This window comes from Mirounga angustirostris, unplaced genomic scaffold (genome assembly GCF_029215605.1).
Source record: "Mirounga angustirostris isolate CCGP_5_RB_7025 unplaced genomic scaffold, mMirAng1.0.hap1 SCAF_4, whole genome shotgun sequence".
Classification (NCBI taxonomy): domain Eukaryota; kingdom Metazoa; phylum Chordata; class Mammalia; order Carnivora; family Phocidae; genus Mirounga; species Mirounga angustirostris.
In genome coordinates this window covers 165,178,343-165,201,651 of record NW_026991712.1, presented here as the reverse complement: position 1 = coordinate 165,201,651, position 23,309 = coordinate 165,178,343, and the positions used below count along the sequence as shown (strand labels likewise).

At 56.0% G+C, this 23,309-nt stretch overlaps 1 protein-coding gene across 5 annotated transcripts in view; it reads left to right on the top strand.

Moving 5' to 3' along the window:
• The first annotated feature begins 1,331 nt into the window (after positions 1 to 1,331).
• The window catches only part of ZNF362 (zinc finger protein 362), a 38,946-nt gene continuing 16,968 nt past the window's right edge, over positions 1,332 to 23,309 (top strand). The window contains exons 1-4 of one of the 5 annotated variants that reach the window (XM_054512997.2): positions 2,021 to 2,346; positions 15,661 to 15,786; positions 21,145 to 21,208; positions 21,387 to 21,633. In XM_054512997.2, coding sequence (XP_054368972.1) covers positions 15,749 to 15,786; positions 21,145 to 21,208; positions 21,387 to 21,633 — 349 coding nt within the window. In that variant the 5' untranslated portion in view covers positions 2,021 to 2,346; positions 15,661 to 15,748. Of the gene's footprint in view, positions 1,532 to 2,020; positions 2,347 to 2,472; positions 2,581 to 15,660; positions 15,787 to 21,144; positions 21,209 to 21,386; positions 21,634 to 23,309 lie in introns of those variants that run through there. The other 4 variants (XM_045898145.3, XM_045898146.3, XM_054512996.2 and 1 more) reach the window with 4 other exon arrangements.

Below are 23,309 nucleotides of genomic sequence, written 5' to 3'. Positions count from 1 at the left end.
GTTATAGGTTATTGGGAGGAAGACCATAGAGGTAAAGTGCCACTTTTTTTTTTTTTTTTTAAAGATTTTATTTATTTATTTGACAGAGAGAGACACAGCGAGAGAGGGAACACAAGCAGGGGGAGTGGGAGAGGGAGAAGCAGGCTTCCCGCTGAGCAGGGAGCCCGACGTGGGGCTTGATCCCAGGACCCTGGGACCATGACCTGAGCCGAAGGCAGACGCTCAACGACTGAGCCACCCAGGTGCCCCTAAAGTGCCACTTTTATCACTAGTATCAAGGGTAGCTACTGAAAACATGGTTTGTGACTGCTGGTGTTAGCCTTGATCACCCGGCTGAAGTAGTAGCTGTCAGATATCCCCACTGTGAAGTGACTCTTTTCGCCCTCCCTTTCCATACTGTACACTCTGGAAGGAAGTCATTAGGCATAGCCATACCTAAAGAGCCTAGAGTTTGCTCCCCCTCCTTGAATATCTCCATAAATTATTTTGAATTCTTTTGCATGAGATTTCTCATTTATTATTATCTCCCTGAGCTTCTCCACAGTGGGTTGATACTTTGATCACCCCCATCTTCGTGGAAATGGGAAGGTCCTCCCTTCTTCCTCACCTGGCTCACCCCAGATCTAATTTCAGAAGACCTTCTCCACCTCCTGAGAAAGAGTGGCCTCCTCTGTGTCCTCCCCACTGCTCCCCTCCCTGCCCCTTCCTTGTGCTTTGTAATCCAACTAATTCCGGCCACGCTATGTTTTGTGCCCCGCTCTGTGCTGGTATTGTGCTTGGGGCCTGAAAACCAGTGGCCTAGGTAGGCCCTGTCTTCCAGTGGCTCACAGCCTCCACGTCCTGTGCAAGACTGGACTCCCCATGGGGTCAGGAACTTCGTCCAACTTGTTCATAGCTGGGTTTCCAGCCAATCACCACAGCGTGGGATCCCAGGTCCTCAATCACTGTTTACCCAACTGCGGAATGCTGGAATGCTTTCTGGAGGACCAGCAAACACGGGCAGGTGAGTGTGTGTGTGTGTGTGTGTGTGTGTGTGTGTGTCTGTCCTTCCCTGGGGACTGGGAGCTCCCTGAGGGCAGAGCCAGCCTTGATTCTTCTGGCCTAGAGGCTGGGTGGCAGTGAGTGTCACAGAAGTCTGAGTCGGTGAAAGGACCCAGGGACCGGACGCCTCCTCAGGTAGAAGTGAAGTTTGGAAGCTGACACAGCCCGGGAGGCCGAATCCGAAGGACTTGGTGACTGATTGGCTGGGGAGGGTGAGGCGGGAGGAGGAGTCACACGCAGATGGCTCTGAGGTCTGGAGCTGGGGGACAGCCGGTGCCACCTCTGTTAAGACTCTGCGAGAAGAGCCGCTGACAGCCTCAGGCGGCCCCACCCTTTGGGGGCTCGGGCCTAGGGCCAGGGACGGCCGGAGCCTACACAGGGAGGGGTGGCCTGGCCAGTACAAACTTCTGCCCCCATCTCCATGTCCTCGTCTTAACAACAACAACAACAAATCTCAGCGGGGATTTTGAGCACGGTCGTTGGTTACCAGGTGTGGGGACCCATTCCGGGGGTCCCCTCCTGCCTGCCGTCTGCGCAGGAGACCCCCTCCCCCCCCAAGGGCAGCCTGGCCCCGCCGGACCTGGGTCCCCAGCCCGCCATCACCGCGGGGAGGGGGCGGCGAAGCGGCGGCCCGGCCTGGGCGGGACAATGGCCGCGGCCGCCGGGGCCCCGGGAGCCCCCGCGCTGGGGAAGGGGCTGGCCTAGGGCCCGGCGCCGGTGCCCTCCCCGCGCGGCTCGGGCGGGCGGAGGGGGGCGAGGAGTTCCTTTGTGGCTCTGCCTCGGGCGCGGCGCGGGTGGGGGGCGCGGCGCAACTTTACCAGGCGGCGGCGGCGGCGGCGGCGGCGAGCGCGAGACGAGGCCCCGGGGCCCGAGCGGGGCCCCCAGCGCGCGGCCCGCCCCCGCCCCCCGCCCGGCCCCCTCCCCTCGCGCGCCGTCGCCCGCGCCCGGCGCTGCCCACTCGCGGGAGCCCCCGGGGCCGGACGGGCTGCGCAGCCGGAGAGGCGGGGGCCCGACGCGGCCCCCTCCCCACCCCCGGAGCCGGGCGCCTGGCGCGGGGGCTCGCCGAGCGCACGGGGGGCCGCGCGGCGCTGCAGACCCAGCCTCCCGCCGCCGCCGCCGCCGCCGCCGCCTCGGCGCTTGCAGAACCCAGAAGTGAACAGCAGGCGACCCGGAAGGTTTGCGCGCGGCTCCGCACCGAGCCGGAGCCCGAGCCGGAGCCCGGAGCCGGAGCCCCAGCCCGGCCCTGCAAGGGCCGCCGGGCGCGGGGCTGCGGCCGCGTCCCGGAGCCGCCGCCAGCACAGCCAGGTCCGTGCGGGCCCGGGGCGCGCGGGGAGCGGGCGCGGCGGCGGCGGACGCCCGCCCGAGCGCCCGCCCGCGGGAAAGTTGCGCCGAGTTTCGGGCGGGGGCGGGGGCGCGGGCCGGGCGCGGGCGCTGTCAGCGCGGGCCGGGGCGCTCCGAGGGCCCGGGGCTGCCTGCGCCTCGGGCCCGGCCCGGAGCAGCAGCAGCGGCGGCGGCGGCGGCGGCGGCGGCGGCGCGCGGGTAGGAAGTGTCTCCGGCGGCGTGTCTGGGTCTGCTCTCCGAGTGTGTGCGTGTGCGTGTGTGTGTGTGTGTCTGTGTGCGTGTGCGTGTGTGTGTGTCTGTGTGTTTTCTTAAGCCGGGCTATTCAAACCTGCTGCAATTCTCCGATAAACAATGATTCATGGGGCTTAATGCAAATAAACGGATTGCAAACGGCGCGGTTCGCGCACTTTGCAGCCGGCCCGGTGGAGCGGCCAGTGCCGGATTTCTCCCCTTTTTTGCAGATCTGCAGAATATGGCGTCCCTGTCCTGTTTTAAAAATAAGCCAGGCTGCCATTTTTGTTTTTCTTTTGTCTGAAAATTTTAATAAAACTGTCTGAGAATGTGGGAGAGGCGGCTGGAAGCAGAGGGGGCACCCGAAGGGTTGGCTTTTTTTCCTTTTCTTTGGCGAGAGCCGCGAGCCTTTCGGGGAGGTGAGACACAATGCAATTGCACTTTAAAGAAAAAAAAAAAAAAGAAGCCGCTGGGCGATTTGGGGGGGAGGGCTGGGAATTTAAAGTTAACTCCGAAAGTTTTCTTTTTTTTTTAAGCTCTTTTTTTTTTCTTTTCTTTTTTTCTTTTTTTTTTTTTTGGAAGGCGGTGAAATGCCGCGAAAGGATCTCGGGGCCCATTTCTCCCCCCAGCCAGCCGCCTTTGCAGGATTTTTGGGAAAAAGTTAACTGCCGGTTTCCTCAGAGCTGCGGGGGGCACGTGGAGGGTTGGCGATGGGGACTTGGGGGGACCAGGAAGTGTCTTTTGGAAAAGGCTCTATAAAAATGGCATTGTAAGGAACTAGATCCTCAGATTTGGGGGAGAGGGCTGGCAGTAGGGGCTCTGAGTGGGCCCATGGTTTCCAGCTCAGACCCCTGGCATGAGGAAATAATCTTGCTCTCCCCTGCCCTGCCCTGGAACAGTGTGTGTGTGGGGAGGAGGGGGCCGTCTCCTTTATGGGTGGCCGGGGGAGGGGGGTGGGGGGGCTCCCTTGTAGGCGGGAATCATGCCCTGGGCGCTGGAGTGGCTTCTGGAGCCCTCCGGCAAGTGTGTGTGTTTGGCGGTTGGCAGTTGGAGAGCCCCTTCTTTGATCTGGTGGGCCTCCTGGCCTCTGGAGGTGGCATCTGGTGGCAGATGCCCCTGGGTGGTGGGCTTTTGTCAGGGTGTAGGCTAGGGGCCCCAGTGGGTCTTGTCTGAGGGGAGGGGGAGGAGAGGTTGCCTGGTTGAGGGGGGCACTCGTTTGCTAGTGTGAGCCTCTCCCTGGTGGTGCCCTTCTAACCTTTTCTGCTACTCTTGCCCGCACCCTGAAGCCTCCTCTGTTGGAGGCAGTTTGGACTTCGGTGAAGTTACTTAAGTATCTTGCTGGACAGGTCAGAGCCTGCTGGCTTTGGAGGCGGCAGGAGGGTCTCAAGACCAGGCCCAAAGGTCTGGCGCTGTCCAAAGCATCAGGCAGGTTGGGCCTGGTCTTTACTCCTTTGGGAAAGTTTGTCCTGGGAGGACCCTGAACCCTTCTAGCCCCTGTCCCAGCATCTCCTGGAGGGGAGACCCCTCTAGTCTCACTCCTGGTTTGTATCCTGGCTCCACAGGACAATGTGAGCTTCCTGAGAGCAGAGTTAGGGATCGAAGGCTGGGGTTTAGGGGTTCAGGGTTGCAGAACTTGGCATGCCTGGGCCAGAGGGTACCAAGCTAGGTATTTTTCAGATGGAGAAACTGTGGTCCAGAGCGGGGGAGTGATTTGCCCAAAGTCTCACTGCCAGTTAGAAGGAGAGCTAAGATAGGGACCCTGATGTTCAGGCTCCCACTTCTGGGCTCTCTCCACTGTTCTCTGTGCAGGCCCTGACTCCTGGAAGAGTCAATCTGGACAAAACTGGAATGGGACAGCATGTCCCCCTTCACTTCCCTCCCCCCCCCCCCCCCCCCCCCCCGCCCCGGGCCAGCATAATCCTTCCTTGTGAATGGAACTTTGCAGGTTGCACAGTGGAGTGCATGGTTATTATCACATCAGGCTCCCCCAGAAACTTGCTTGGGGTGAAATTGTTGAGGTGGGGATATTTAACCCCATTTCAAAATTTAGGAAACTGAGGTTTGGAGAGGTTGAGCAGTGGCAGAGGAGGACTTAAACACAAGCCTCCAAACTCCTTGTCCAGGTCTTTTTCTAGGTGGGCTTTGGTGCTTGTAGATAGGGCTTTTCCCCACCTTCTGGTGTTTAGTCTCTCAAATTCTTCTGCTGACCCAGGGACTGTGTAAAAATCTAGAGTCCCCAACCCTACAGAATGTCAGAACTGAAAAGGCCCTGAGAGGTTATCTGGGCTCAGAGAGGGGAAGCCACTGGCTTGAAGTCACCCAGCAATTTGGGTCCCACCTAGGACCAGAGGCCTGGGCTCGTCTCCCTTCCTCTACAAGAAACTCAGAGGGAGAGTGACCCACTCCACCCTCCGCTAAGCTCCACTGGGCCCTGGGCGGCAGTGATTGCTGCTGCTGGTGATTGGTGATGGGTAGTGGGTGCTACAGTAGCCGGCCGCTCACAGAGACGGGGTGTCCCAGGGGCTTGGGATATGGAGGCAAGATGGCCCCAGGTGGAGAGGAAGCTGGTGTGGGGGTGACGTGTGGACTGGGTCTAAAGCCAGCCTGGCCCATCCTTCTCTGGGCAGACACTTCCTTGCCCTGCCTCTCTCTAAAGCAGAGTCCGTCCTTCCTCTCTCCCTCCCTTCCTCCCTCCCTCCCTCCCTCCCTTCCTTCCTTCCTTCCTTCCTTCCTCCCTCCCTCCCTCCTTCCTTCCTTCCTTCCTTCCTTCCACTAGCCATTAGTTAGTTTATTCATTCATTGGTTTTCTAGATCATTCCTTTATTCTTTTCATTGTCCACTTGTTAGTTTAGTGGTTAGCCATTTCAGTAGTCCATCCTTCTGTCCTTCCATCCATCTGGTCTCCAGCTCACCCAGCACAGGCTGGACAGCCATGTGAGGTACAAGGACAGTCCTCCCGGGCTCTGAAGCCAACAGGGAAGAAGACTGCAGGTGGGGGGAGCACAGCCAGGGCAGTATTTGTGGGCACCTACATGTGTCATGGGGGAGGTCTCTTGGTTTGAAAATACCAGAAGAGTTAGTTCCACAGACTGTCATGATGGTGGATTCGGGTCCTGGGACCAAGTCCCATTTGTGGATCAGACTTTACAGTTTGCACTGGATGGTACATGGCTTGTGTCACTTTCGGCACACTCTTCCCCTTTTTGAACCTCAGTTTCTTGATCTTTAAAATGGGTATAATGTGAATCTCTCCGTGTAGGGGGTGATAACGAGAGTATGTGGGATGTATCTGAGCCCTGGCCAGGCATGTGGTAGGAGCTCAGAATACACCAACTGAATGATAGGGATTGTTGATCACCACCGTAGGCCCCACCTTGAGTTTTGAAAACCATCATGTTGTTTTCAGGATGAGCCAAGTAATCTGGGGACCCTGAAAGCCCTGCCCGGGCTTGTCATTCCCCTGCTGACATTCTTCAGATGTTTCCAGGGCATTTTGAGGAACAAAAATCCAAAGTCCTTTGCGGAGTCTATGGATGCCCTTCATGGTCTGGCTGGGCCTGCCCACCCCTCTGCTCCCCTGCCCAGCCCCCAGGCTCACCACCTCCAACCACAGCAGCTGCTTTCTCTGCACCTTGAATGTCCAGATTGTTGGCAGGGCCTTTGCATATCTTCCACCTGGAACACTCTTCCCCAGATGTGTGCATGGCCAGCACCTTCTTGTTTCATCAGTTGCCACTCAGAGGTCGCCTCCACCGAGGGCCTTCCCTGACCACTTGCGTTGGGATAGCTTCCCACTTCCCGACACTCTCATGTCAGTGCCCTGTCCAGTTTCTCTTGCTGCTCTTATCAGTACCTGAAGCTTTCTCATTGATTTGTTTATTTGCACTTCTTGCCTATCTACACTGCTGAACCTGCCTCCACCCCATGTGGACAAGTGGGCAGGTGGTTCCAGCACGGCACGGCGGGGGCTTTAGTGGAGGCGAGGAAATGCCGGGGAACCCAGGGATGGCGCTGACCCTGGCTATGGGGCAGCACCTGGGAGATGAAGGGCCCCTGAGCTCTGTCCTCTCCTTCCCCGGGAGGCTGTGGGCTGTCGTTAGGAAATAATAAGATGATTAAATCATGGCATCTAAGAATCGCAGTCTCTTCCAATCTCAGAACCGTAGCATCTGAGGAGCTTTCCACCTCAGGACCTTTGACACTTGGAGTCTTCGTGTGATCTGATCTGGGATTTATAACCTTACAATAGGGACCTGCTCTGCCTTACTTATTTAGCAGCACAGAGTACTTTGTGTCAGGCCATGTTCCAAAAGACTTTATAAACGTTAACGTATTGCATTCTCATTGTTATCACCCCCCCCATTTTACAGATGAGGAAATGGAGGCACAGAGAGATTAGGTAACTCGCCTGAGTCCACGGAGTTGTCAGGGGCATTGCAGGATTTGAACCCAGCACTCTGGGACTCCTCCTTAGAATCCCATAGCTGTGGAGGGGAAGCCCAACCTCAGCCGACTCCTGCGCAGAGCAGGAATCCCCTTCCCACACCCTTGACAAAAGGACCTCTGATCTCAGCCAGAGTGGCGGGGAGTTCCCTCCTCACTGGGCCTCCAACTGTCTTCTTGTCAGACAGTTGTCATTGCCGGAAAGATTTTCTTTACAAAGTGTAAAGTGCTGCACTTCCCCTGTGAATAACATTTAGGGAGCGATGTTAGTGTTATGGATTCCCGGTGCTTTTGACCTTGTGGTTTCATGGCTTCGGTAGCCTTTTTCTCCCCACTGGGCTGTGCATGGTGCTGAACGTCGGAGTCAGTCAGCGAATGCGTGTGTCCAGGGCACGCATTCTGCGCTTCTCCTGTCCCTGGAGCACTGGGCGCTCACTCAGGGTATTGGGGCACTCGGGGAAAGAGGACAGTTCTCTCTTGGAGACCCAAGAAAGTCTGTCTCTGATGGTGTTTATGTACCCAATTCCTGGAGAACCCTTTGAGATCTAAAGTCATGCCCTCGTTGGAGAGAGGTAGAGCTCACGGATTATGTAGGCAAACCTCGCTTTATCCACTGGGAGAATAAAGCAGGCAGGGAGAGGATTAGGGTTTGTCCAAGGCCACACATACCTTAGTGTGCTCGCATCCGTGCACACTCATGATACACACCAGCTTTATCATCTGCACGCAGGCATACTTGTGCACGTGCGTGCCTTACACTGAGGTTCACCTTGCACGCACACATTCATTTCCTCCCATGAGCACATAGCCTCCCATCCTGGGCCTCAGGCGTGATCCCTTGCGTCCGCCCTTGCACTCGCGTGTGTGTCCACACCCTGCCCGGGGCCGGCTTGTGGTGGTGGAGCCCGCCTGCATTCCATGGTATTTCTGGAGCATTTACTATATACCAGGCCGCGTGCTCTGGGTTGCAGATAGAGGTGAGGAAAGTTGATGTAGCCCCTACCCTCTTCGGGGAGACAGACATTCTACAGAAGAGCACACGACTGATGACTGATTATACAGATTTTGGTCAATGCTAGGAAAGAGGTATTTCTCTATGACGAGGGCTTCCATATAGCTTCTTGGTGTTAAGTTTACTATAATGAGTGACGATCGTGGTGTATGTAGGGCAGAGGTGCTTCTTGGAGGAACTGATCATCTGAACTGTGACGTTTTCCAGGTGAAGGGCATTCTGGGCAGAGGGTACGGCCCGGGCAAAGGCTGTGAGGCGGCAAATCAGGGAACATGGAGAAGGTGATAGCCCCAAGACCGGGGGGGGGGGCGGGGGGGAGGGGAAGGCGGGCCTGGTCGGGCAGGGCCGGTGGTGGGTCCTCTGTGGCCTGTTTTCACCCCTCCCACATGTCCACCCCAGGCCCTCCCCACTCCTCTCTCTGACCAGCCCAACCTTCCCTTTGCTGACTTGCCCTGTTCAGGGCCCACTCTGTCTGCCGGCCTCCACCCCGGGCCTCAGCTCTTCTGACCTGCCCCACAGGCTGCCTGCCCCTGGGGGTCCTGAGGTACACACAGCACGAGAACAGACTGTGACCACCTGCCAGGGGTTCCCAGCCCCAGACCTCTAGGACCCATCTAGAAAGCTCCTGGGGGCCAGGCCAGAGCCGGGGTTCGGCAGTCGGCTCTCCCTTTTGGAGTTAATCCCAGACTCGGCTCTCCAGCCCACAGTGGAGCAGCCCCTGTGGGTCCTGAATGCCTCTCGGAGCTACTGCATCCCCCCACCCCCAGCCCAGTTAACCTCCCTGGTTGGTCAGATTGCCATGTGGGTCTTTGGAATGTTGGGAAGGGCTGCCTTATGCCTGAGAGAACCTACTAACAGAACAACAACAGCTAAGGCTTACAGAGTTTACTGCACTGGGCACTCTTCTCAAGACTTGACTCATTTAATCCAAACGACAGTGCTGTGGGGACACTGTTGTTGTCCTCAGTTGGGTAACAATCCCAAGGGCCTGAGCTGGGGCTTTGACCCCGGTATCTGGTACAGAAACTGTACTTTTTAACCCCTGATTTGCCACTTTGTCCCTCAGAGGGTCCAGGAACCCAGGCTGTGATTTAGCTGCAACTATTCTTTGTTTCTGGTTGTTTTTTTTTTTTTTTTTTTAAGATTTTATTTATTTATTTGACAGAAAGAGCGTGAGCACAAGCAAGGGGAGCGGCAGAGGGAGAGGGAGAAGCAGACTCCCTGCTCAGGGAAGCCCATTGTGGGGCTCGATCCCAGGACCCCGGGATCATGACCTGAGCTGAAGGCAGATGATTAACCCACTGAGCCACCCAGGCGCCCTAGTTGCAACTGTTTTATAGGGGAAGGAGCGGGGCACCCGGGTGGCTCAGTCGGTTAAACATCCGGCTCTTGGTCTCAGCTCAGGTCTTGATCTCAGGGTCCTGAGTTCAAGCCCCGCCTTGGGCTCCATGCTGGGCGTGGAGCCTGTCTTTAAAAAAAAGTATAGAGGAGGGAGCTATAGCCCAGAGAGGAAATGGACTAGCTAGAGTTCACACAGCAAGCTGGTGGCGGTGGGTTCGAGCTCCCTCTGCCCTCACCAGGTACCGTGACTGGGCTTGAACCTCATTCCTGACTCCAAACAAGGAAGAGATTAGGGTAGAAGCCAGGAGGGCGGGACATTAGGGGTTGGGAGAAGAGGCATGGGGTAAGGGCTTCTTGGGTGCCTGGATGTGTGTTTCATAAGTCATTAGCTGTTTGTTTATGTTCTTAGCCTCTTTCCAAATGTGTGCTGTATTTTGAAATGCTCACAGGATCTACCTCACAGGGTCATTAGGAGCCTGGGAGAAATGCTTGTCAGGTATCTAACAGTGCCTGGCATGGACCAAGTACTCTGTTCCTCTTCTTCTTGTCCTTTCGCACTGGTAGAAGGACTTCCCTGTGAGGATGGGAGCTGGGGGTCTCCAGAGGAGATGGAAGTAGAGAAGGGCATGTGTTCAAAGCCTGCAGAACATTCTCTCAGCCTGAGAAGGGTAATCTGGCCCATTCTCTAAATGAGGGCCCTGCGGCTCCCGGAGAGGGTGGTGTTTCTGGGTGGCTGGTGCTGGGGAAAGGGAGGGACAGAGAGGGGGAAGGGCAGCATCCCAGCTCCCACTGACCAGGGCACAGATAGCAGCCCTGCTCTCTCCGATCAGTCCCTCCCTCTCAATGAGAACTGCCCTTCCAACCCCGCGGGGCTGCGGAAACCCAGCCTAATTGGATCCAGGACCATTGGGAGCCTCGGTCCTCACAGGAAGTTCCCAGGAGCAAGCTCCCGAGGCTGGCCTGGTCTTGGGGATGGGGTGGGGCCCAGCAGCTGGGGCTCGGCACTCTGGGCCGCATGGAGTAGGGACACATGGAGGGCAGAGGGAATGAGAGGCAGACTTGGAGCATGTGGGGATCTCAAGCTGGGAAGACGGGAAACCTCAGCTTCTCCCCCTGGACCATCTCCTGCCTGTCACTTCCAGGCACATCCTTCTGACCACATTTGACCTGTCCACTGAAAACCTTGACTGGCCTTCCCCTGCTCAGAGACTTTCCATGGCCCCCCATGGCCTTTTATTCAAGCACCTTAGCCTGGAACTCTGGCCCTTTGTGAACTGCCCCACTGCCTTTCCCTCCGTCCTCTGCAAATTCCCGCACTATACCCACACCAGACCAAACGTGATGCTTTGTGCTTTCCTGCCACTGGGCCTTTGCACATGAACTTTTTACTGCCTGGCCTGCCCTTCCCTGGCATCTCTTGACCTCTCCGCTTTCCCCCATTAGTAAGTCCCACCTTCATGAAATCTTTGTGCACCCCTCAGTGGGATGAGCTCATCTTCCCAGGAACACCCCTACCCCACAGCTCAGCTGGGCCCCAACACCAGCTTGTTGTCACCCTGGGGCAGGGAGCATGTTTGAGAACCCTCTGCTACCCTAGGAAGCTAGCAGTTTGCCATGTCTTTGCACAGGCCACCCCTCTGCTGGGGATGCTCTCCCTCTACCCTCTGGCTCTCCTGGCAAACTTCTCAGTCTGTAAGGCCCACGTGGACAGACCCCTCCTGTCTCTCAGGGACAGCCCTTCTCTCAGTGAATATTTATTGAGCACCTGGCGCAAACTAGGCATCTGAGCACTTACTATGTGGTCAGCACTTGGCTCTGGGGCCGCATTGGTGGCCCTGCGCTTGTGGGTCATGACTGGAGGGAGTAACTGGAGGCGTGATATGATAGAGAGGTGGCAGAGAAAGCAGGGGGCTGTGGGGGTAGATGACAGAGCAGTCCACTTCGTGCTGGGGAGAGAGTTAGAACCTGCCCTTTAGCGGAGACCTGAAGGAAGAGCCGGGTGAGCTATGGGGCCAAGTCGGGGTGTGGGGTTATAACTAAGAACCAGACCCAAGCCCTGATCTCGGAGAGCTCACAGCTATGTGGGGGACTGGGTGGACAAGGAAGCAGGCAATTCTAGCAGAGTGGGGTCAGTGCTGTGGTGGAGGAGGTCCAGGAAGCTGGGGGAGTTCAGGGGAGAGGCCACAAATACAGCTGTGGAAGAGCTGGTGAGCAAGGAGGCTTCCCCAGGGCTGTGACACCCGAGCTGACTGGTGGTTGATGGGAACCTGGCAGGGCTCCAGCGGGGTGATGGCCCTAGGTGGAAGGGCACAGCCTGTGCAAAGGCACGGTGGCATGAAAGCACAACTTGTTTTAGGGGACCTGCATGGGGTGTAGGGAGGCTGGAGGGAGGGAGGCTGTGGGGATGTACTTGCTGGGATGCATGTGGCCCACAGAGCCTCATTGGCAAAGGCCTCTGGATGCTGTGCTGGGGATTTGGAACTGTACCCCAAAAGTGATGGGAACCCAAGAGAGATTTCAAGCAGGCGTGAGTGACCTGGGCAGGCTTTGGCCTGGTCCTCCCCTCTGAAGCCCCCACATAGGATGGGGAGCCCCTTCTTGACTCTGCTCCTGGCTAGGGCCTGGGGTGGAGCTGGAGGGCTCATTGTGGGACTGAGCAAGCCCCCTGCCTCTCTGAGCCCTTCTCTCCTCCCAGTGAACCTGCAGGGCCTGAGGCCAGAATCCTACTGGAGCTGTGGGCAGGGGTTGGGCTGTCTTGCTTGGCCTAAGCTTGCTGAACCTTTAGTTTTAGGAAAAATATGCCTTAAGAAAGTCACGTAACTACCCTGCAGAAAAGTCAGAGAATAGGGAAAAGAGATAAACTCAAACCTACCATTTCTGCCCTCACCCCAAGCCTGAGGCACCATCACTGTTAGCCTTCTGGTTTTTCCTTCCCTCCTCTCAGTAACTGGTTTTTATATAGATCTCATTGCCCCGTCTACACATACAATTTAAGAAATCTTCCCCAGCCCATCCGCCTGACAACTGTTGTATCATGAGTATTTTCTACATGACTTCAGGGTGGTTCCAATCCTCCCTTCTTTTTTTTTTTAAGATTTTATTTATTTATTTGACAGAGAGAAACACAGCGAGAGAGGGAACACAAGCAAGGGGAATGGGAGAGGGAGAAGCAGGCTCCCCGCTGAGCAGAGAGCCCGATGTGGGGCTCGATCCCAGGACCCTGGGATCATGACCTGAGCTGAAGGCAGATGCTTAACGACTGAGCCACCCAGGCGCCCCCCAATCCTCCCTTCTAACAGATCCAGTGTCAGGTGGAAAGCATGGGCTTCGGAGCCTGACTTTCTGGGTTCACATTGTACATGCTTGGCTTTGGGCGAGTTAACCTAATCTGTCCATGCCTCAGTTCCTGGTAAGGTTGATAGGAGTGTTGAATGAGTCATGGCAATGCCAGTAAACATTGGCTATTAATGATTGCAGACTATGTCACTGTGAACATGACTTACAGAGCCATCCTCCTATTTAAAATTTTGGCTCTTTCCATTTTTCATTATTGTAAAAAAACAAACCACTGAAGCAAACAGCTTTGTACATAAAACTTTGTCTGTATTTGGGTTATTTTCCAGGGACAGATGACCAAGAATGGGATCACTAGGCCAGGAAGTCTGAACATTTTTGGGGGGCTCTTGACACATTATTGCCAGACTGTTTTCAGAAATGATTGTGGGGCACCTGGCTGGCTCAGTTGGTGGAGCGTGTGACTCTTGATCTCGGGGCTGTGGGTTCGAGCTCCACATTGGGTGGAGAGATTACTTAAAAATAAAATCTTGAAGAAAAAAAAATGTTTGTTCCAGTTTACACTCCCACCAATAATGCCTAGCAGTGCCAGTTTCATCTTACCCTCACCAGCATTGGGTATTATCATTTTCTTCTTTCTTTTTGCTGTTTTAAGAAGTGAGGCTTGTTTAATTTTCACTGCCAGTGAAGCAGAGCCGTTTTCTGTGTTGGTTAGCCGCTAACATCCTTTTTGGTCTGCTCGTCTTTACGGAGCACACACAGCCCCTTCTCAGCTCACTTAGGAAGATAGGGTTTAGATACAGGAAATAGGGAACAGAGCGACACCGGCGGACAGTATGGTGCCAGGGTGAGGGAGAGGACTTTCCTCTATCCAGGCCATGACCCTTTAAGTTCCTTCCATCTAGAGCATTCATTCATTCATTTATATAGTCATTCATTCAAACATTTATCAGGTACTGTGCAGGCCTTAAAAGACAAATTACTCAGCCATGACTCTGCCCTGACAGCATGCCTGACAGCAGAGATGGGCAAGAAAACAGACAGAAAATAGGGGGATATGTGCTCTGATGATGGACGTGCAGGGCACAAAGGGAACAGAGGAGAGGCACCCAACACAGCCTAAGGGGGCTGTCCTGGAGGGCTTTCAGGAGGAAAGTGGTCCATAAGCTGGTGCTTGAAGATAATTCGGGGTAGTCAGTGAAGCGGGGAGGACAGAGGGTTCCAGGGAGAGGAGGCAGCCTGACTGAAGGTTAGGAAATAAAAAGGAAGTGAAACCCTGGGGGAGCTCTCTGGCTGGCTGGGCAGAGTGTAAGGCAGGAACAATTGCTGAGGCCAAAGAGGTCAGCGGGGGCCGGATATGTAAGGCCCAAGGAGTCCAGACCTTGTCTGGAGGGAAGTAGGGAGCCATGGAAGGTTCTAAGGAGGTGAATATTATGATCTGCTTTTGTATTTTAGAAATCTCACGGCAACTGCAGTAGGAGAATGGAATGGGGGCTGTTGGTAGAGGCGGGGAAACCAGTGAAGGGACTCTTGCAGTAGCCAACGGGGGCTTGGACCAGGGCAGAGAAGGTGCTGGAGAGGGTTCCCCACCCTCAAACAGCTCCAAAGTGCACAGTGAATGTCCCGTCTGCCAGGTAGCCCTTGCTGACATCCCCTGCCGCCTAGCCGGGTCACACACACCTGGAGGACAGGGGGCCATGTGGGGCCTGGCAAGCCAGCAGTCAGGTGAGTGCCCACCATCAGCTGACCCCGGCCTCCCCCTGCGCCTCCATGCCTCCAAGACCCTCCATCTGCTTCCCCTCCGCCCTTGGGCTCCCAACAATTTTCTGTCTTTTCTTTGAGAATAAATTTATTGTTTTCATTATAAAGGCAACTGAACGGCATTGCAGAGAATCGAAATCAGGGAAACAAAGACAAAAACCAGATCGGTTCCAGCCACCTCTCCCAGCCCTCCCTCTGGGTGTGGTTCCCTGCAGCTTGCTTTTTCTGACGCAGGTTTTTATTTTTGCCTCCTTGTAATCATAGTGTCCGGACAGTTTTGGGTCCTGCTCTCTCCCATTTGCTTCGTTAGGAGCTCATTCCTCTGCGGCCACGGGGTCTGGGCAAATCTCAGTTTTTAATGGCTGTGGGATGGTCTAGGGATGGGGGTGGGACAGAGTTGCTGAACCGCACCCTGCTGTCCTGCGGTGGGCAAGGCTAGTCACATGCCGCCCTGGGCTGCCTGTCGTCTTTGTGTCGGTTTGTCTATACCTAGACCTCCCCAGGTGCCAGGGCCTGCCACCTTCCTCAGTGGCCCTTTGTGGAGCTTACAAGGCTGGCCTCAGGGGCCATCGTCCTGGGAAAGGGTCATGGGCAGATCTGGATTCAAATCTAGACTTGGCTCTGGGACCTCAGGCATGTCACTTAACCGCTCTGGACCTCAGTTTCCTCATGTGTTTCATGGGTCTATTGCAACAGTAAAATAACGGCTGTAAAAATCCCGACACAGTTCCTGGCCCATTGTAAGTGCTCAAGAAAAGGTAGTGGATATTATTGTATTTTTTCATTCTATGGAGAGTTTCTGAGACCATGTTGGGCTAGGTGCTGGAATGGCAAAGGTGAACGGGTGAACGAGCACTAGTTATAACTCTGAGGAGCTCACAGTCTGGCGGGGAAGTCACCCAGGGAAACAGATAGCCACACCAGGGTGTGATCGGCCCTGTAGTGCTGGACCAGATCTGGGTGGCATCCAACTCCATTACTTGCTAGCTGTGTGACTTTGGGTAAGTTGGTCAACCTCTCTGAGCTGTAGTTTCCTCTTCTGTTAATTGCACATCTCATAGGGGCATCGGGAAGACTCAGTGACATGATGCATATGACATACTCAGCACAGTGCCTGGCACGTAGTAGGTGTTGAAATCAATGGTAGCTGCCATTTTATTGTTATTGTTATTGTTATTGTTATTCCCATATACAAGGTGCTGTTGGGAACACAGAGGAAGTGACTGACTGGGGGTTCAGGGAAAGCTCCGTAGAAGAGGGAACACTTGAGCTGGGTCTTGAAGGATGAGTAGAAGTTCACCAAGTGGGAAAGGACACTCTAGGTAAGGAGCCTGTGATTCCAGGTTGCAATCTGTCAATGAGGGGTTTGTTCTTTGGGGGGGATTAAGGCATTGTGTTCATCCCAACTTTCTTGCGTGCCCTCACTGCTTCCCTCTGGGTCTGTCCCAGAGGCCATGTGCACTCACCCTCCTGCGACAGCGCCCACCTGTGACTCCATGTCCTGGTGGCTGTGGGTTCCTGCTCTGTGTCCCCATCTGTCCATGTTTGGGACCACAGGTCTGTGTCTGTCATGTGTGTCCAAGTGTGGTGCTGTCTGCATGTTCCTGTGACCGTGTTCGTCTGCGTGGGGATCCTGAGGTCCTCCTGGGCCACATGGTGGTGGGGGGGCGGTGAGCTGCATGTTTCCTTGGCCTCCAGCTCCCAACAGGATAGCCAGGCCTCCTTGATGACTCCTCCGTGTCCCAGCTCAGCGCCTCCCTGCCTCTCCCCTCCATCCCATTCTCCAGGGGCCTCCTAATGGGTGTCCTCCCACCTCCTCTCCTGGCCTTTCCGGTCCCGTCCACACTCAGCAGTTGGAGGGGTCTTTCTAAACCACAGATTCTGCCCCATCACCCATTGCTTCAAGTCCAGACCCCAGGCTTAGGATTTCATCAGCTTTCTAGGTCAGGCCCTGGCTGCTGGCTCCAGCCTCATGTCCCCTTTCCCAGTCCACACCAGAATGCTTAGCTCCTCGCACGTGTGTTGCTTCTCACCTCTGGGCCTTTGCTCAGGCTGCTGCTTCTGCCAGGAATGCTCCCCACTCCTTTGTTGCCTGGCTCACTCCCACTCATCCTTTAAGACCCAAAGCAGGTATGACATCTACTGGGAAGTCCTCCCTGATCCTTTTTTCCATCCTGGGTCAGGTCCCTGGCTCTGGGTTGCTCATCCCTTACTGGGGGGGGGGAGGGGAGAGGGGAAGGAGCAAGTGATTTGCCCCAGATCACACAGCTGGTGAGTTGGAGCCAAGATTTGAACCCAGGTGCATTGGGCTTTAAACAAAGCAGGCTGTTCCACGGTCCAGGTGAGGTGATCGGTGATCGTAGCTGGGACTCGTGGAGAGGAGTGGGTGGATTTGAGGGAGAATTTGGAAACGCAGTCCTGGGGATTTGGCTGGTGGTGGATCAGAGCTGGGAGGGAAGGGTGGGGACGTGTTGGGGATCCATGTGTGTCTGTGGCAGAAGCGTCTGGGCAGATGGGGATTCCCGCTCACAGTCAGGAATGGCTCCAGGGGGTGCACATCTTAGGGGAAGACCCAGTCCAGTTTAGGCTTGCTGAGTCTGAGCAGCCCACGAGACAGCAAAAGGGAGGTAGCTGGAGGGTGGGCCTGAGCTCCGGGGACAGGCCTGGTCTGGGGGTGGAGACTTGGGGCTTGGCCAGTATTTAAAGTCCTAGAGTGGATGGGCCACCCAGGGATGAGGTGGGTGGGGCAGAGGACCGTGGTCCGTGGGTGGGAGCTCTGGGAGGCACTGAGATAAGGAGCCTGGGGTCATGGCACAGAGCTTCACAGAGGGTCCAGGCAGCATGAGGCCAGGAAGGGTCAGGCTGGAAGGTCCTTGGTGGCATGTAGCAGGTCTCAGGCGAAAGTTCTTTTTTTGCAGAAGCTTGTAGGTCACATGGCTCCTTCCTCCACTTAGCTCGGAGCTCCTGGATGGCAGGGCTCCCCCGTATGCCTCGGGTTCCCCAGCTCTGGGCCCAGTGTGGCCCAGAGGATGTATCCAGAACGACTGGATGGGCGGATGGTGGATGGGCCCGCTGTTTTCAGAAGCAGCGCTAGGTGTTTCATTCATCCATCTCTGCAACTTTCTTCACCTTGCAGAGCAAGAAAAACGAAATGGTGGTGTGCTCGCCCCGCTGTAAGGGTCAGGGCTGTGTGTCTCACGGCTCATAGCAGTCTTGGCTTCTCTCTGGGGCTTGAAGACAGGCTGGCACATCCTACGCAACCAGCAGCATGTCTCTGCCTGTCCCCACAGGACCACGCAGCCGTAGCCCACCTGGCTCCTCCGCCCCTGCCCCCATTCCTGCCCTGCGCTCGGCCCGCAGACTGCTGCTCCCTCTGACCTCAGTCCCCTTGGCTCTGTAGCCTCCTGACGCCTTCTCCCCACCAGCATTCCGACCCAGCCCCTCAGCAGGCATTCAGCGTGCCCCTGCCTGGCTGGTCCCTCACTACCTCCCCTCTCTGGCTCTCTTTTTGGAGCCTGAAGGTAGCGGTTCAGGGACCCGAACCTGCCTCGTGCTTCCAGACATCCATGCCTCTGCTCAAGCCGTGGCCTTCTGCCGTGTCCACCTGTCCTAAACACACACCTGCCCAGTCTCCTGCTTAAAACCCCTCCCTTAAGACAAGGTCTGAGCAGCTTAGCCCAGCCCTCCCCACCCTCCCCACCCTCCCCACTCACCTCTGGCGATGGCCCACCACGTCGTGCAGGTCCCAGGGTTGCACAGGGGCATTCCCACTCCACAGGCTTGCTGGGAGGCTCCCCTGAGATAGTCCTGAAGTGTACCTAGCAGTGGGCCTGACACCCAGTAGGAGCTCGGCAAATGGTCATCCCCTGCCCGCCTTCCCTGCATTTGACACACAGTAGGTGTATGCCAGGGCGGGGGGCACAGACTGAATCATTACATTACTACGCCCAGCCAGAGAAGGACGTGGAGAAATTAAGCAGAGACCGTGGGGATCAGATTAAGTGGCCCAGGGCAGACCCTTCCCTTCTGTGGGCCTGTTTGTCCAGCCAGGGTGAGGGGCTATCCCTGCCCTCCCAGGGGCCTGACAAGCAGCAGAGAGGATGCTCTATCCCAGCCATGGGACCCTAGGCCTGCCACCTTCTTCCCCATACCTCCCTGACCAAGGTGGGCTTTTGGGAAGCCCGAACTTGGCATTGAGCTGAAGAGGAGGAGGTGAGGGTAGCTCCCTGAGAACTCCGAGGAAGAGCTGGTGCAGTAGGCAGTCCTGGGCCAGGGCAGGAATGCGCAGAGCAGCCTGTTTCTCACCCCATTTCACAGATGAGGAGAACTGAGTCTCTGAGAGCCAATGCTCAACATTGCAGTGCGGTGCTCCCTTCGGTCTCCCCGTCCTTGTGGCCTGGAGCAAAGGGCTTCCCTCTGCAAAATGGGGATGAAACTGTTCCCTGCTTCCTGAGGAGAATGCCAGTGGGGACAGAAGAGCTTTGTAAACTGTTGAATTGTGTGTGGTTGTCTTGAATTCTGATTATCATTCCTTCATTTATTCATTCTGTTATGCAACTCATGTTGTTGGTCACCTCTGGGCCTGGCTGCTCGGGATACTGAGATGGGTAAGACAGGTATATCCAGTTCCTGGGTTCCCTTCACGCTTTCCCTGGTGGACAACAGCTGGGAGGGACAGACAGGTCCTAAGGCTGCTGGATGAGTGGGTGCCGGACCCCGGGGCTGTGCCCATTGTATCCTAAGACAGGGCATATTCACGAGCCTGCAGTCAGGATGCCTTGTCTTTCCCCTGAACAGCTAAGGGACCGATCAGCTGGACTTTGGAGTCAGGCAGATTAGAGCGGGAATCTCAGCTCTGCTTACTTGCTATGTGACCTTGACCAAGTCACTCCACCTCTCTGACCTTCAGTTTCAATTATAAAATGGGGATGATGAGAGAACCTGGCTTTGAGTGTCGGTGTGCCTGGCACCAAGTAGGCAGTTGGTAAATGGCAGCCTCCTTACTGTCATTATTGTGTTGAGGTCTTTCTGAGAAAGGGATCTGGAACAGTCAGGGAGAACTCCAGGCAGGAAGTGTTTCTTAGTGTCGGGCTGTGAGGGAAGGGCAGCCTGCTGTCTGTGGGTAGAGGGAGCAGGAGAGCCCTTAGAGGGCAGGGGCTGTCCCAGCCACCCCAGAGGAGGCTACTCTGACCCTCAGCCTGGCCAGGCTCAGATCCCAAGTGGCCGCCAGGCTGGGAATGAAGGGCAAAGGTGGTTTCGTGTAGGGATCCAGCCATTTGCATGTGGTTATTTGCTCAACCAAGTACTGGGGTTTGCAAAGCAAATTCCCCAGTGGAAATGGCTTGAGCAAATCCGATTTCTAGTTTGACTCTGGCACCCAGCCCTGTCATCTTGGACAGGTCCCTCCGCCTCTCTCCAAGCCTCAGTTTCTTCACCTATAAAATGGCATAATAATACCTCCTGTGCCTATTTCTCAAGTAAAGATTACAAGGATAATCTATATCAAAAGTCTTTATTAAGAGTGTTGAGATTAGATTGTATTGAGAGTTTTCTCCTAAAACCCTCTGCCTGCAGTTCCACTAGGGGCTCCTCGGGGTTCTCAGACCAGGAAGAGAGGTCGAAGACACTTCTCTTTGGCCTTGCCTGTCAAAATAAAACAGTTGCACTTAAGCAACAATGCTAGTAGGTATTTAGTAATTTCTGTAAGAGAGAGATCAATAGGATTTTGATGGAGAGCAAGACTATTCGGGATGGTCCCTGTAAGTCACTTCTTGACTTACTCTCTTGGGTTGCAGGAAGACTGGAACCCTCTAGAAGAGTAAAATAGCTCTGGAGGCCCATCCTTGACGCTCCCCTGTTGAATGGCCTTCTAATTGCACAGGCCTGCCATGGAACTTGCTAGAGATGAGGGCCACCAGTAGATCGTCACATAATTCTAATGAAGAGCCCCAAACTGCCCTAGCCGCAGGCCTCCCCAAGTCCCTCCTTAAGCACAGTGTGCTGACACATCCTTGTAGGTAAAATGTTGCATGTGTCCATGCTTGTTTCTTGAAGACAACTTTCTAGAGGTACAATTTCTTGGGTCAAAGGGCAGTAATCATTTGGGTCTCTGTAAACCATTGTGCCAAATTACCCTTCATAGTGGCCGTATCTGATGACCCAGACTGCCCCCTTGTTCTGATGAAGATGCCTGCCCTCAAGGGGGCGGTGGTCAGAAGGGCAGGGATCAGGGTTGGGCAGTTGCCTCTGTTCTGTGGCCATTTACAAAGTTGCCCCAAGACTCTCCAGTGTGTCTCTGGCAGGAGTGGGGGTGGAGTGGGGGTGGGGGGCTTCTATGTGAAATCCATGGTCCATGGGGTGGGTTCTGCAGCCTTGGGCCCTTCTCGGGGATGGGGATTGGTCTGCCCGCATCAGGGTGATGGGGGGACTGAGTGCTAGCTAGCTGGTCTGTCTCTGACCTTTGCCTTCTGGGGCCCGCGGAGGGAGACACTGAATTCCTGACTTTTCAGCCTGGAGGCGCGGTTGCCCGGCCCTGGGAGGGGGCCTGCTCTGCGGTAGGGTGAGGATCCCACGGGGGCGGGGGTTCCAGACACTGGGCCAGACTTGAGTGGGCATGGCTGATGGGAGCTCGCCCCAGGCGGCTGGGGAGGGTCCCTATGACAGTCGCTTTCTCCCCGCAGGATGGCCGAGCCTCGATTTAACAACCCCTACTTCTGGCCCCCTCCTCCCACCATGCCCAGCCAGGTAAGACCGAGCGTCGCCCTCCGGCCGCCCTCTCCGTCTTGGAGCTGCTCCGCTTTGCCCCGGGGCTTGGGCCCGGCCTGCGGGGCTCGGGGCTCCCGGCTTGCGGGGGACCGGCGGCCCGCGGAAGGGGCCGGACGCGGTCCCAGCCCCCTCAGTGCCTCTCCTCTCCCGCCCGCAGCTGGACAACCTGGTCCTGATTAACAAGATCAAGGAGCAGCTGATGGCGGAGAAGATCCGGCCGCCCCACCTGCCGCCCACGTCGGCCTCGTCGCAGCAGCCGCTGCTGGTGCCGCCGGCGCCGGCCGAAAGCAGCCAGGCCGTCATGTCGCTGCCCAAGCTGCAGCAGGTGCCGGGGCTGCACCCGCAGGCCGTGCCGCAGCCCGACGTGGCGCTGCACGCGCGGCCGGCCACCAGCACCGTCACAGGTACGGCGGGCCGGGAGGGGGCGGGGCCGGCGAGGGCGGGGCGGGGCGAAGGGGGCGGGGTCCTCCCAGGACCGCGCCCCCTAAGTCGCCGGGACCTGGGCGGGGCGCTGCCTGCTGGGAGAAGAGCCCTGACCAGACATGTTGGGGGTGAACGAAGGGGCCCCTATGCCGGGAGAGGTTGGCTGTTAACGACCGCAGTGGAGAGGGAGAGGGAACAGCATGTGCAAAGGGTTCTGTGTGTAGAAAGCACTAGTAGGATGGTCCGCCCGGGTGGGAGGGGCAAATGATGATGGTGATGATGGTGATGATGATGGTGATTACACTCATAATATGGCAGCTGGTTCCAGGTGAGCGCCTGTGTGTGGCCAGCAGTGTTCATTTATTACTCCCAGCAGCCCTGTGCGGTGGGCACTGCTAGTTATTAGGTTGAACAGTTGGCAGGTTTTGACTTCGGAAACAACAGTTTCGTGCTCACCCTGACGTCTCCATTTAACAGATGAGGAAACTGAGTCAGAGTTGCACAGGCAGTGTGGTTCCAGAGCCCGGGTGTTAATGACCCTTGGCTCTAGCTGGTCTCTAGAGAGGAAGCAGACCAGATGTGAAGGGCCCTGTGGGCCAGGCTGTGCAGTTTGGACTTTACCCTCGGGCAGTGCGGAGCCATGGAAGATTTTTTTTTTCTAAAGACCTATTTATTTGACAGAGACACAGCGAGAGAGGGAACACAAGCAGGGGGAGTGGGAGAGGGAGAAGCAGGCTTCCCGCCGAGCAGGGAGCCCGATGCGGGGCTCGATCCCAGGACCCTGGGATCATGACCTGAGCCGAAGGCAGACGCTTAACGACGGAACCACCCAGGCGCCCCGCCATGTTAGATTTTTACGTCGGGGAGGGGAATGCTCAGATTTGGGTTGCAAAGCTGGGTCTGGCTGGGAGGTGGGGACTGGCTTGCTGGGAGAGAGAAGGAGGCAGGGAGATCTGTAGGAGAGAGTGGTGGCCTGGATCAGGCAGTGGCCGTGGGGACTGAGAGAAGGGGACAGATCTGAGACTTGTTGAGGGGAATGGACAGGGCTTGGTGCTGGGCTGGCTGCAGGGGTGAAGAGGGAGAAGAACTGAGCGAACAGCCCAGGCACTGCCATGGAAGTGGAATCATAGGAGGAAACGCAGGGTAGGGAAAGAGGTGAGCTCAGTCTTGGGTAGGTTGAGACTGGGGTGTCGGGGACATCCTGAGGTGGTGTCATGTGGCCGGGGCTGCCTGGTGTCTACCTCAGAACCTGGTGGGCAGGCTCTCTCTGGAGGCCACTGCAGCCGAGCCTTTGTTCCTCCCCTGGCTCCACCCCTGCCTCCAGCTGGGCGCCTCTGCCTCTCTCCTCATTCCCCCATTCTCTCAGAGACGCCCAGGAATTATGGGACCCAGTGAGCCTCTGCAAGGCCCCAGCCCCACTCTGCACATCCCCCCTTATTATGATTTTATTAAATTTATTTTTTTCATTATAGAAGTAATATTAAAAAAGTAATATAAGCATATTAAGGGAAATTTGGAAAAAAGAGAAACTCAGGGAGAAAAACCCACTCATAATCCCCAGCTCCTAACCCAGCAGCTTAGGAGAGCCTTTTGGTTCATTTCCTTCCTTTTCCATCTTCTTTGTTTATTTTTTAATACGCGTGTGTGTTTTGCTGAG